This window comes from Saccopteryx leptura, chromosome 7, assembly GCF_036850995.1.
Source record: "Saccopteryx leptura isolate mSacLep1 chromosome 7, mSacLep1_pri_phased_curated, whole genome shotgun sequence".
In the NCBI taxonomy this organism is placed as follows: Eukaryota; Metazoa; Chordata; class Mammalia; order Chiroptera; family Emballonuridae; genus Saccopteryx; species Saccopteryx leptura.
The window spans coordinates 96801291-96815800 of NC_089509.1; the positions used below are offsets into that span (position 1 = coordinate 96801291).

Below are 14510 nucleotides of genomic sequence, written 5' to 3' on the forward strand. Positions count from 1 at the left end.
TGAAACCTACGTACTCTTATGGATCAATGTCACCCTGTTAAATTTAACTTCCTAAATAAAATTAAGTGAAAAAAGAAGTTAAATAGGATGGTTAATCTCCCTGTGGTTGTAGGGAGGAGTCTTTAAGAGAGAAATCGTATCCCTCTGTGAATGTTAGCTTTATGCTTTTAGGGTCAATGGAACAATTTCTGTAGCCCTGGATTAAAGGTAACTGTCTAGAAAGGACCCACCCACTTTTCAGCATTGGCCCTGCTATAAGGACTGCATGGGTGCAGACCAGGCATGGTTTTGTTTTAGCTACTTTTGAGAAGTAGAACTTGGTAATATATTCTCTCTGTATATTTTTTCCCTGAGCGGGAAAGAACAGAAATGGTAGAATTAGAATTTTTTAATCTCTCAAACTTTAGGCTTATTGGATTTTTCCTATAAAAGATAAGGAGATAAAAGGATACACACTATGTTTAAAAGTAATATTGCCCTTAAAAAGACACTCACCTTTCCTCCATCAGCATTATACTCTTTTTCATCTCCTTCCAAGAGTCTGGCTAGTCCAAAATCCGTGATTTTCACATGGTTTGGAGATTTCACTAAAACATTTCGGGCTGCCAAATCACGATGAACAAGCCGCCTTTCTTCCAGATACATCATTCCCTGAAAAACACCAAGTTCCCCAATGATAGTCCGTTAATGCCTAGTTGTTGTTTTTTTGTTGTTGTTGTTGATTAAAAAGGAGTTTCTTAGCATTCAGTTAAAAATGCTTAATTCTTTAAGTGAAGCAGAATCCTGGAATATTTTCAAAATTAGGAAATAACTGGGATTAAAAAGGAAACACAAAGTAGCTTTTGGCCTTTTGTCCCTGAATTTCTATAAAGAAGAATAAATTACCTTACAGGAGCTAAATGTTAGATCATTTTTTTTCCCCAAGACTTGGTTCTTTTGCAAACACTTCCATTACTGAAGTGTGCAGGTGTCTTAGTAGATAAGCTAACATATATTTGTACTGATCCACATATTCCTAATTGTTTTCTTCTAAATAACTGCTGCATCATGTCATCTTCCCTGTACACACCTGCTCCAAACAAATGCTCTTATTCATAATTTTAAAAGATATTTCATATAAAGATTTAATCAAACCAAAATCACAATCATAGCTTCTATTAAGGCTGATGAATTACATTTTTATTAATTATGCAAAAAGTAAAGTGTATGGTTGAGTCATTAAAAGTATATTTTTTTTTTGTATTTTTCTGAAGTGAGAAGCAGAAAGGCCGAGAGACAGACTCCTGCATGTGCCTGACCAGGATCCACCTGGCATGCCCATCAGGGGGCGATGCTCTGCCCATCAGGTGGCAATGCTCTGCCCATCTGGACCATCGCTCCATTGCAACCGGAGCCATTCAATTCAAGTGCCTGAGGTAGAGGCCACAGAGCCATCCTCAGCACCTGGGCCAACTTTGCTCCAATGGAGACTTGGCTGTGGGAGAGGAAGAGAGAGACAGAGAGGAAGGAGAGGGGGAAGTGTGGAGAAGCAGATGGGCGCTTCTCCTGTGTGTCCAGGCCAGAAATTAAACCCAGGACTTCCACATGCCAGGCCAATGCTCTACCACTGAGCCACATGGCCAGGGCTAAAAGTATGTAATTTTTAAAATAGATTTCAAAACATTAATCGTTATTATAAGAACACACAATGAAATTGCATAGGTTTTATGACCCTCAAATTTGTCTTTCATATGTCGTCTTCATGAAACATAGGGTAATTAAAAATAAAATGCACTGCTTATTGTCAATAAGCTGCCTCTCCTTGTAGTATATATTCATATGTATGCATATATATATGTTATCTATATATGTCATCTGTACATATAACATATATATCATATTAGTATCTATGTAAATTTTTAAAATTTCATAAAAGCAAAAATTATTAAATGCTAAATCAGCAGAAAGAAAACTAAGTCATTAAATACTAGCCTTAACAAACTGGTTGATATAAAACCAAGGACGTAAATTCAGAGGTCTAGAGGGCATAGGTTTTGTTTAAATAAACATATTTTTTATTAAAAAGTTAGGCGGGATTTTTTATTTGAGTATTTTAGCAGAAAAAAAAGTTGTCATTCAAAAGCCAATCAGAATTATGATAAATGGTTAAAGAATACTCTCATGCCAATTGCAAATCAATGCTGTTGGCAGTTAACATTATAACTGCAGGACTTTGAAGGATTAACGGTTTCTGATTTCAAAACAAAAGCTGTTGAAAACAGACACATAAATCACACAGGTCAAAAAGTTATGAACCGTGTACCCAGTGTAGTGTAAAAAGAAGATTGCTTCAAACAGCATCATGAGCCAAACTCTATATAAATGTCCATTAAACACGACCAGTGGAGATAGCACTTGATATGGTTCAATCAGTCAGCAGTTGGGTGACACCACATGTATTAGTGTTTTCTGAAATCAATCCATGACAAGGATTTATGCGCGTTTTGCCTTATTTCCTAAATAGTGCTTTCTATTTGATTATGTCAAATGGGAAATTCCTAAAATACAGTGAAACTAAAAACATAGAGCCCGTAGGTGACTCGAAGGATCAAAGCTAAAGCTAACTGAATAGGTAAATAAACATATTGCTTAAAAGATAAATATCATCATTAATTTTGGCATTCTAAGAAATGTTCACAATAATATTCATTATTCTCTTTCTTACCACCTTCAGATAGAATATGGAAAGCATGTTGGCAGCAAGTTAATATTCAGATCCACACATGATTATAGACCACAATTACTATGTGCCTAGCATTGCGCTAGACACCAGAGAGAAAAAATGAGTCAAAGTCCATGCATTAAGGAGGACAGAGTTAAGTTAATTAGGTGGGCCGATGTGGAATACAAACTAAGTTCATTGGCATGTTGTATGTAAGGCATTTTAGCTGAGCTGTAGTTTGAGGACCATTTGTAGCAGACCTAGAAAGCCTGTGTGAGGGGGAAGCTTCAGAGGGATACTGAGTCCTAAGTAAAGTTTGAATAATACCCACCAGTTGGACAAGATGAGGACAAAACTACAGATAAGGAGAATAAGTACAGGGACATCAGGTGTACTAGGACACAGGCATGTAATTCTGTATTTCTGAAGAATAATGTATAAGGGAAAGGGAGCGGTGAGTGGTAGAACTGAAAAATTAAGAAAAGGTTACATCCAAGAAGGGTCCCTTCCATGTCATGGTAGACAATTTGGCCTTTCATTTTGAGCAGCATTCAATGTGGTGATGCAGAGTTGTTTTAAAAGGAGAGTGAGACAATTCTGTTGGTGTCTTGGCTTCAGTATAGAGGATATATTGGAGACAAATGTAGATGAAGTCGGGGCCACTGCCACAGTTCATAAGAGAGAAGATGAGAACGAAAAATAAAGTTGCATATTCTCAGTCCATGAGCTACATACGTTTTTCATGTATATATGAAAAGTTTTAAACATCCTCTTTAGCTAATTATTACATGTACCTCCTTGAGGACATCTGGTCTTTAGTGTCAGTACCCACCATTCTGCTAGTATTCTTTCTGATACTCAGACAGCTCCTGCGTACATGAGTGTGCACGTCTTCAACTAAACTACGTCGGATGAAATATTAGGAAGCAGATGATTTCAAGATATAGTTATAAATAAAGTAATTATACTTGGTAATTGGCTGAATAATAAAGAATAGTAAATCAAGAATAATTCTGTTTTTGTTTTGTGTGTGTGTTGTAACTTAGGTGGTAGATAATAGTTTCTTTAAATAAAAATCATCCTAATGGAAACGCCATGTATATATATATATTTCTTAACATGTGCAGGAATAATGATGTATACTCTGTCACTAGGGAATTAACATTCATCAAGGCTGTGATAACACATTCTACATTACAGGCAAAACTTCAAAAACTCAGAAAGTTCTTTGATACTCTATACACAAAGCCTCAGCAGGTGATATAGTATCCTGAGTCTCAACAATATTTGTCTAGAAAAAAAAATCTTTCCTTAAAAATAATGAAAACGCAGTTGATAGAGGAATGCTTCATTGGTTGAAAAGAAACCTTCTGTTCGGCCCCGAAGCAGCTCTTATGTCCTTACCCTGCCAGATGAGGTGGAGTGCATTGTGGGAATAGTGACCCTAACAATCACAGAGACTGAGTACTTAGCATGGCGGGCATTAAACTAAACACTTCTACGTTCATAGGTTCACTTAATCCTATAGAATGCATACTGATTTCATCCCATTTTAAATATGAGAAAATGAGACTAGGAAAGGCCAGGGGACTTGCCACAAGTCATTTACCTAATGAGTGGTAGAACATGGGTTTGATTCTTTGCTGTGAAACCCTAAATCTGTACATTTCATCCTCTCTCCTCTCTTGATGGGTGACAGTCATGTGAGTGTGTGTGGAATTCAGTGTACACAGTAAAGTCAGAGAGCTTTAAAATATTCTAGTACTTTTATAGAAAAAAATATTATTATTTGTTTTTGTGAATCGGAGGGGATAATGCAAGTGATTAAGTTCTATTTCTTTTTAAAATACAGTTAAATTTTAGAATGTTTTATGATATAGCAGAAATGTGAATTGTGTACATTGAAAACTCAAATCTTGCTTTGGTCCCGGCATATGCAGGATAGTGGGATGGGTTTGAATGCAGATTCTGGAGTCAATTGCCTTATCAAACCTCAGCTCTGCCATGTTCCAGCTGTGTGACTCGGGCAAGTTAATTAAACCTCTGTCACTCCCCTTCGTCCTCTCTGAAACAGCCTTTTTTTTTTTTTTTTTTTTTGTATTTTTTCTGAAGCTGGAAACGGGGAGAGACAGTCAGACAGACTCCCACATGCGCCCGACCGGGATCCACCCGGCACGCCCACCAGGGGCGACGCTCTGCCCCTCTGGGGCGTCGCTCTGCCGTGACCAGAGCCACTCTAGCGCCTGGGGCAGAGGCCAAGGAGCCATCCCCAGCGCCCGGGCCATCTTTGCTCCAATGGAGCCTTGCTGCGGGAGGGGAAGAGAGAGACAGAGAGGAAGGGGGGGGGTGGAGAAGCAAATGGGCGCTTCTCCTATGTGCCCTGGCCGGGAATCGAACCCGGGTCCCCCGCATGCCAGGCCAATGCTCTACCGCTGAGCCAAAGGGCCAGAGCTCTGAAACAGCCTTAATAGTAACTATCTCACAGGTTGTGGTAAAAATGAAATAGATTAATATATGTAAAGCACTGAAATAGTAACTGGCATATAGTAACTCTAGAACAAGCATGTTTTCATTGTTTTTCCATAGATAGATATAAATAGTCCTAGTGTGCACAAGAATCACTTACCCTCATTAACTTCAATTACCTATTTCAGAAAATCTGTGAATCTCAACTAATATTTCACAGTAAGTATTCAATAAATATTTGCAAATGGTGATACATATACCTATAACCTGCTCATCATTATTAATATATAGAGCAAAATTTTAGAATAATTACTGTTCAAAGTATTTTAATAATGAATCACCTGAGGATGATGTCATCTAAGGAGACAAAAAAATCTAGGAAATCCATTAAAAGATTTGGTGCCCTGCATGAACACCACACAAATTCAGGAATCTAGTGGAGATTAAGTTTCTGAACAGGACAGGTAGAAAAGTTTTCAATGCTGGAGACTATTTTCCATGAGTAAACAAAACAGTAGATTAGTTGTACCAAAGTATCTGCCTCGTATCATTTAACGGGATTTTTTGGTAGATGTGGTTTAGGGGCATTTTGTCTACTTTGAGATTGAGGTGCTACAAGTCTGATTTTACACAAACTATTCAGAATTTACCATTACCCGATCATTCAGAATTTTACTATTTTTCATACTTGCTGTGATGTTATAATAAGTTTTCAAAGAATGCTTACTAATCTTCTGTTTTACTTTTACATTTTTTTTTTTATTAAGTGAGAGACAGAGAGGCAGGGAGGCAGACTCTCACATGTGCCCTGACTGGGATCCACCTGGCAAGCCCCCTATAGGGTGATGTTATGCCTATTTGGGGCTGCCACTCTGTTTCACGGCAACTGGGTTATTTCAAAGCCTGAGGTGAGGCCATGGAGCCATCCTCAGCACCTGGGGCCAACTTGCTCCAAGCATTTGAGCCATGGCTGCAGGAGAAGAAGAGAGAGAGAAAAGGAGGAGGGTGAAGGGTGGAGAAGCAGATGGTCCTCCCTTCTTCTGTGTGCTCTGATTGGGATTCAAACCCGAGACTTCCACATGCTGGGCTGACGCTTTACCGCTGAGACCACCAGCCAGGGTACTCTACCTTTTAAAGTGTGCACCAGTAAGTACAAACCAGATAGGGAAGGTCAAATTCTACTCTTGACTTTCAGAAATGCACTTTAATACAAAATCCAAGGATAATTTTATTACAATAGAATTTTAAGTTTTAGTCTATGGTAAGAATCTAAACATATAAACGGCTCATATAAAAAAGCAGTGACTCAATTTTCAAATATCAGCATTGAAGAACACCTGTCAATGACTTTTTTTTCAATCTTATGATATTTGAGTTAGAGCTGTCTAGCAAAACCACATTATTATTGTTTTAATTCAATGTGAAAATGTATTCTGCACAGCTGCAGGAAGCTAACAGAAGTCAAGAGAGACCAGACTATTTCTGACAATAAATATTTGCTTCCCATATATATAGGCCATGCAACAATTTCATCAAATGTGTGTAACTAAAAATTTCAAGCTGCAGTCAACTCTCATAGGCATTAATCTCTGGAGTTAGCAAGAATGCATTATTTTTTCTGTTTTCATTCTAATAACCTGAAGTTTTCTTAATAACAGGAGGCTTCAGGAAAGCTATCTTCAAATGAAAATCACTCCACTTTTCTCCCTCTCCTTCTGAAAACAATTCGATCCCCGAGGAAAAAAATTACTATAATGCTCTCTACTGTTAGAGCTAAAGATATGAATATTGTTCAAGAGAAAAAAGAAACATCTTTTAATGAAGTGAAAGATGACTTCACCCAAATAGTGTATAAAGGGAAAGTAAAGGGGCTCTGTAACTGAATGAAGAGAGAAGTCTTTTCAACCACCGAAAGCTGGTTCATGGAAGAGTAGAAAAAACACAGAGCTATATGTTGCAAGATGGAAGTCTTGGACACGCTGCTTACTAGGTTTATGACCGCAGGTACTCATTTCACCTCTCCTATAAAAGTGACAGATTGGCTTAAATGATCTCTGAGGTGTCCTCTAGCTTTAAATTTTTATTCCATGATAGAAGGAACTGTAAAATATATCTATCTAAAATATGAAATTGTGGTCCAATAATAGATACAGAGAACAGTAAAGAATGAAGTAGACTAGCAGCCTCCCTTTAAATGTTTAGCAAGAGTCATGAATACGTTTTTGTAGAAATCAGTTCAGTGCGACCAATGTTTAAGATGACAGGCTAGAAATAAAACCTAGCTGCTTACTATCTGTATAACCTTGGTCAATTTATTTGTGTTCCACATTCCTTATCCATAAAATGGGGAAAATAATAGTATCTACTCTGAGGATTGCCTTGAGGCATCAATGCCATAATGTTCGTAAAGCACCTAGAGCATTCAATATTCTAAGATATCATGGTTTGCTAAATAAACAAATAACCTCAATTTCATCCTTCTTATTAAAAATACTATTTGACCACTGTAAGATCAAATATAGGCAGCCAACCTAAACACCTAATAGTCACTCAGCAGTGTTAGGTACTAATTCTGTTTCTCATTCTCTTGGCCCCTAAATATTCTTCCCATTATTCTTCTCAAAAGAAGAAAGCAGAATCACATGACTGTCCTGGACTGGCTTGGAGATAATAATGGTTAATTCTTAAACTTTCCAATTGCACCTATGACCTTCAAGAGACTTGGTCAGGTTGTAGGTCTTAAGAGGATTTTAAACTATGGAGGATAGCCAAATTTCGGTTATTTTAATAATGTGCAATAAAAGTGTTATTTGTTGCCCAAGCTGGCTGGCTCAGTTTGTTAGAGCATTGTCCTGATACTCCAAGGTTATGGATTCGATCCCAGGTGAGGGCACATATAAGAGTCAATCAATAAATGCATGAATGGGTGGAAAAACAAATTGATGTTTTTTCTCTCTCTCTCTCTCTCTCTCTCTTTCTCTAAAAGATCAATCAATAAATGAAAAATTTTAAAAATCAACCAATGAATACATAAATAACTGGAACAACAATGGATACTTCTCTCCTTTCTACTCTCTCGAAAATCAATTAATAGAAATTATTTTTAAAAATAAAAAATAGTTGTTGCTATTTGAAGCATGTTTTCCACAAAGTCCAAATAACATATTTGAATGTGTTTATGTGTGTGTGCACACACACAGAAACATAGAGTAGACGCTGTGGTGTGCCACACAGAAAACTGTTTAGAACCAAAGTACTGATACTCTCAGCTTCAGGGTGTGGTGGCTGCTGATGGCTCTCATCAAAGTTGCATCAGTTTGGAAACATTGAAACCCCCAACTTAACTGCAAAAGGGGCGCCTTTGCTGGGGGTTTCACCCTTTCACAGGAAGCAGCTACATTCAGTCATTAGTTGATGCAGAACCACAAAGGCCATATCTCCTTAGAAATTATGACAAGCCTCTCCTGGTGCCAGGTGCCCCATGTGACTGGATGAGACCTCAGCTGGAATCTTATGATAGCTCCAGTTTTCCCTCTACCTAATACACTTTTCACTGCCTTAGAGATGTTCCTGAGAACACTTACCAAATGACATCCTGCATGCAAACCAGTCTCAGAGACTTTCCTGGGAGACAACCTAAGGCAATGCCTGTGACTTTCTTCTTTGTTGTCTTTTAGAATCTTAGGAACACAGAGTTTTTAGCTAACCATACTCTATATAATTCAAGTGTTACCATTGTTCCCTTCTACTGTCCACCAGAGTCCCATTCTTTCCATCGTAAATATCCTAGACAGCCTTTTTAATGTGTATCTTTTCAACTCATCATCCATATTTTATTTGTTTTTACCTATATTGTTTAAAAGTGTTTTTGTTATTTCTAATCCATAAATAGTATTGTTTTAATAGGATCATGTTTTGCTCATGATGCTTTCTTTAAATTCAAACATGTTGCTATATACCATCCTGTTCATTGCTTCTCGTTGCATTAAATTAGACACACAACTCAGACATATACATAGGCATGCACTGTCAATTCATTGTCTATTTCCTTATTCATTGGCACCAAGCTTACCTCCATGTCTTTGACACGACAAATAAACTAAATCTGAGCACTAACACTACTTGTGCAACGTTATAAACTTGCTTAACACTATAATGTGAGATTTAGTACTAACTTTAGCATAGGGGAATCTGGACACACAATAATAGCAATAGTCACCATAGAAGATTCAACATGGAGATGCCCCTTATTATTTGAGAACACTGAAATCATAAAGGGAAGACAAAATATAATTGCATTTGTTATTATTATATACATTTGTATACATAAAAATTAACATTTCTTTAAGCACTTTGTGTCACAGCACTGTTTTAAAGTGCTTTGTATATAGGAACTCAAAAGAACCAATGAGATCTGTTCTACTACTATTCCAAATTTAAGATAAGGAAACTGAAGACCAGAGAAATAAAATACTTGCCCAAGGGTCATAGCTAGTTCAGGACAGAGCTTAGCAGAAAAAAGATTTTACTGCAGGCAGCCTGACTCCAGTGGCAATAATTTTCCCATTATAGTCAATAGACTATGAAATCAGCTATGAAACTAACAAAGGACAGCATATAGAACTGAATAACTGTTGTACAGACAAAGGATGCTATAAGAATTAAATAAAATAAAAACCTCTTCAGTTTTGCTGGGTTCCCCATAGGAGGGTGCTTCTGGAGGCATTTTACAAGCCTACTATTTGTGGATCAAACTATATATTTTTGACAATTTTTAGATTGTCATGTAGGTACATGTTTGTAGTTATATTAAGTGAATAATAAAACCAAAATTTTGTAAGGCTGTCCAAGCAGTAGCCATTTTCTTTCCTTGCTCTGTAGGTGGAGCCAATTTAAAAGTTTACAGTATCTATATGGGATGGAGGCAATCCAACCCTGTGGTACTTAGGCCGAACCCCAGAAGGTGATATGAGAATACCAGGAGTGAATAAAAACATCATTTACAGACTCATGAAGCTGGAAGTGATTACAGATTTTTTTTTAATTCTTGTTCCCTATATTTTCTTCAACTGTTTCTCCAAAATTTTTATTTAACACCCTATACAAACCTTTGGGAATTTTCATTGAAAGAATTTATAGGTCAGCCTCCTAGGAACTCACAAACTTCTATTAAAGAACAAGAAGTCTAACCAGACTGGCACAGTGGAGAGAGAGCATCAGATTGGGATGCAGAGGACCCAGGTTCGAAACCCCTAGGTCACCTGCCTGAACGCAGGCTCATCTGGTTTGAGCAAGGCTCACCAGCTTGAGCCCAAGGTCACTGACTTGAGCAAGGGGTCACTCGGTCTGCTGTAGCCCCCCGGTCAAGGCACATATGAGAAATCAATCAATGAACAACTAAGGCACCACAACTAAAAATTTATGCTTCTCATCTTTCTCCCTTCCTGTCTGTCTGTCCCTATCTGTCCCTCTCTCTCTGTCTCTCTCTGTCCCTGTCACATACACACAAAAACAACAAAACAAAACAAGAAATAATAAAATAAACACATAAAGAAAGGAAGGTTAAAAAGAACATGTGAGAAGCCGCTGCCTTCCTACTAAATAGTCTGCAGGTAAAAAAGCTCATTGGCTTGGATCAAGAGCATATTAAACACACTACAGTTTTTCCTTCTGACTGACCTCTTGCCAATATAATTACAGTGGGAGGAGTGGATCATGTAGTGTCCACACTCTCTTGGAGAAGTATACTTCAAATGGATTACTTCTGCTCCTTAAGCAGCTGGTCAATAAAGACGTGGGTAGCAATGAAAACAAAGATGTCTGTGGGCTGTAGCACTTACCCTCTGTGTCTCTTAAGAAATTAATTAAAAATCAATGAAGTGTGCAACCTATTAATACAGCAACCTCTAGATTAACAGATAGAAGCTGAGCCTCTCTCTGAGCATATATAATATATTGTGCAAATGTACTCAAATGCAGTAGGGAGGAGGTGGACTATCTGACATCTACGTTAAAATTGAGCAGAAACAAATCATTCCTAAGAGTCTGTGCTTTCACAGAGTTAAATGCTGCTGGTTGAAAACTATAAGGTTAAATAAGTGGGAATATATCTATACAATTTTCCTTCTTAAGATAATTATTTTAATTTTTATGAAGTATATTCTTCATAAAACACACTACTACTGCCATCATATGGAATTGAAGAATTTCAATGATTATTAAGTGTTGTTTACTCATCAGGTAGGTGACTTTAGCTATAACTGCTGTATATTCTTAGATGGTTATTTAAATTGGGTTTTTTGTTTTGTTTTTTGTTGTTTTGTTTTTTGTTTGTTTGTTTTATTGCTTTTTTTCCCAGAGAGGAAGGGGGAGAGAGAGAAATATTGATTTGTTGTCCCACCCATTAATGTATTTATTTATTGGATAATTTTGTATGTGCCCTGACTGGGGATCAAACCAGCAACCTTGGCATATCAGGGTGGCACTCTAAACAACTATGCTACTTGACCTGGGCCTGAATATTTTTAAATAAATATCTTCCCGGGGGTGGGGGACAGTGAAATTCCTAGAACACTAAGAGCTCTCATGTGACTTGAACCAATTTAGTGTCTGTCCACACATAGCACATGTTACTCACTTAAGCATTGCCTCTGGATGCCAATGCTTCCCCCGCACATGTAAAACTCACCGGGTAGAACCCGCCCACTCCGCACTGGAAGTCAGCCAGCTACCACCCAATTGCAGAGGCAGAGCAGGCTCTGGCCTCTGCTCCTCTGCAAAATCCTCAAAAGGATCTGAATCACAGCTTGCAGCTTTTATCTCAACTCCTTACAGTCACTTTAGAAGCCCAGTGTGACGCATTTCCCTTGTTTAACCTTTGCACTCTTCCCCTCTGTCAGAATTCTGGGGCTTTGTCTCTAGCCTTGCATAGGAACATACAAGAAAGAGATTCTTGCTTTCTACATTGTATAATTATGAAGGGGGACTAGCCTATTCCTATTTTAACTCGTAAAAAGTTGTCTTTGGGGTTTCTGCTCTCTTTATAGGCTTCAGGATACAGAATGTATCACAGGAATAACACAGATGTCACTGCTTCTAAGCCCAACCTGCTTGGAGAGCACCAATAGCTATTTGTCCCTTAGAAACCTTTTTTAGGCACTAGTGGGGTTCCCCAGGGAACCTCACAGGTATTCATAAATATTTTCTTAGTTCTTTATCTCAAGACTCTTCACTGATATCTTTAGTCACTAAACCCTCAACTTGAGTGCCTATAAAAATGCTGGTATCTTCGCCCCCATGCACTCCGTTATTTCATCATTTTCCACTACCCTCCGACACACATGTGCACACATGCACACACATGAGCACATGCATTGAACCTCCTCTTCTCTCCTGTAGCCAGAGAAAGTCCTTTAACAATGTAACTCTGCTTGTCACTCTAGCTTCTTTTCTTGGAACACTTCAGCTGAAACTCTATGGCCCAAGCCAACCCAAAAATTCTGTTGGCTCTCTTGTCTTTGCACTTCCTGTTCCCTTTACCTGAAAGACCCCATCACCATCATGGCTACAATCCTCCGACCATGTTTCAGAGAGAATTGGTTAAACTTAACATGCTCTTAGATCACAAATTAGACGTCATTTCCTCCACAAAGTTTTCCCTCACTCCCAAGTAGACTGTGTCACTCTAATAAAGGGGTAGTCAACCTTTTTATACCTATCACCCACTTTTGTATCTCTGTTAGTAGTAAAATTTTCTAACCGCCCATCAGTTCCATAGTAATGGTGATTTATAAAGTGGGGAAGTAACTTTACTTTATAAAATTTATAAAGCAGAGTTACAGCAACTTAAAGCATATAATAATAATTACTTACCAAGCATTTTATGTTGATTTTTGCTAAGTTTGGCAGAATAAATCTTTATAAAACAACTTACTATAGTTAAATCTATCTTTTTATTTATACTTTGGTTGCTCTGCTACTGCCCACCATGAAAGTTAGAATGCCCACTAGTGGGCGGTAGGGACCAGGTTGACTACCACTGCTCTAATATATGACCTCACAATATCTAATTTTCCCTATTTATCTCAATCAGCCTTCTCACTTAAAACTAAACCCTGAGAATATCCAGCATTTTTGTAAAAGAATTTTCTGTGTATTACACTTTATGTGTAAATCAGAACTACTTTATATATCGGAAAGAATACACACTTATATTTATCAATTAGGCTGTGTCATCCATCTATGCTCAAGCTTTAGCAAAACTATTTCACATATTACACAATGTTAGCAGCTTCAGGTGAAGAGTAGAAAAGAACCAAATCTATGTGATTCCTAACTGAACACTCATCTATTAACTTGATTAGTTTGTCGAACTACTTTTACGATGATTAAACACCAAAGTGAAGGATCGAGTGGAAAGTTATGTTTTGGATTACTCTAATGCTAAAAGTTAAAGATTGAATCTGACCATCTTTCATTCTTCTGCTCCAAACCCTTATGGATTGGTAGCTGTCTGGCGCTATGAGTGGGGTGCTCCTGCTGAGATGACAGAACTCGGTTTGGCCCTCCTCACATTTACCGAGTTGGGCACAGTTTAGACACCGATAAACAGCAGTTAAGTGATTGACTTCTTCCTTCCTTACTCCACCTATTCATTCCTACTTGTTCTGTTACCTCTGAATCACCAGTTTAGGAGAGAAGGCACTCCTAGCAAGAATAAATACACTCACAAACATATAGTCTCATAACAATTAAAAGTAGTGAAAGCAGAAAAAGGGTAACAAATGTTTACTATTATTATTATCGGAAGCAGTATTATAAAGTTAATAATGACTTTTATCATACCATTGCTTTGCTCCTTTTTTAATATTAAGTAACTACTGATTTTCAAGCTGTGCATGTATGTTGCAAATTGCTTAATGAATAAGTTTACACCCCAAAAATCTTGGGTTTTGTGCTAAATGCTATTTTTCTACAAAGGTAGGAAAACTACGGTGTTCTCCATACACATTGCCAAAATGGAATTTGAAAGTTATCCTTTTTTATTTGCGCTCCTCTTCAGCTGACCAGTTATGCAGTAAACACCTATCATAGGAGAAAGTTGCAAAAGCATATCTCACACACTGTGTTTTAAAGGGTCATTTTCAGCCCACTTCTGTTCACCTTTGATAGAGAAGGAGAGTGGAGCACAGTGATGAGTGTTGGCGTTAGAATAAGACTTCCCAGGTTTCGGTATTAGCTTAACCACTTGCTATTTGCAGCTGTGTGATCTTAGCTATGGTAGTTTCTCAGTTTGCCAGAATTTTCATCTGTAAAATGGGGATAGTAACAGCACTTTCTACCT

The 14510-nt window shown here is 37.7% G+C and overlaps 1 protein-coding gene across 5 annotated transcripts in view; it reads right to left on the bottom strand.

Moving 5' to 3' along the window:
* Window positions 1-14510, bottom strand: part of ERBB4 (erb-b2 receptor tyrosine kinase 4) — a 1119996-nt gene that overhangs the window by 56771 nt on the left and 1048715 nt on the right. For all 5 annotated transcript variants that reach the window (XM_066346729.1, XM_066346728.1, XM_066346726.1 and 2 more), the window contains exon 21: window positions 496-651. In XM_066346729.1, coding sequence (XP_066202826.1) covers window positions 496-651 — 156 coding nt within the window. The remainder of the gene's footprint in view (window positions 1-495; window positions 652-14510) is intronic.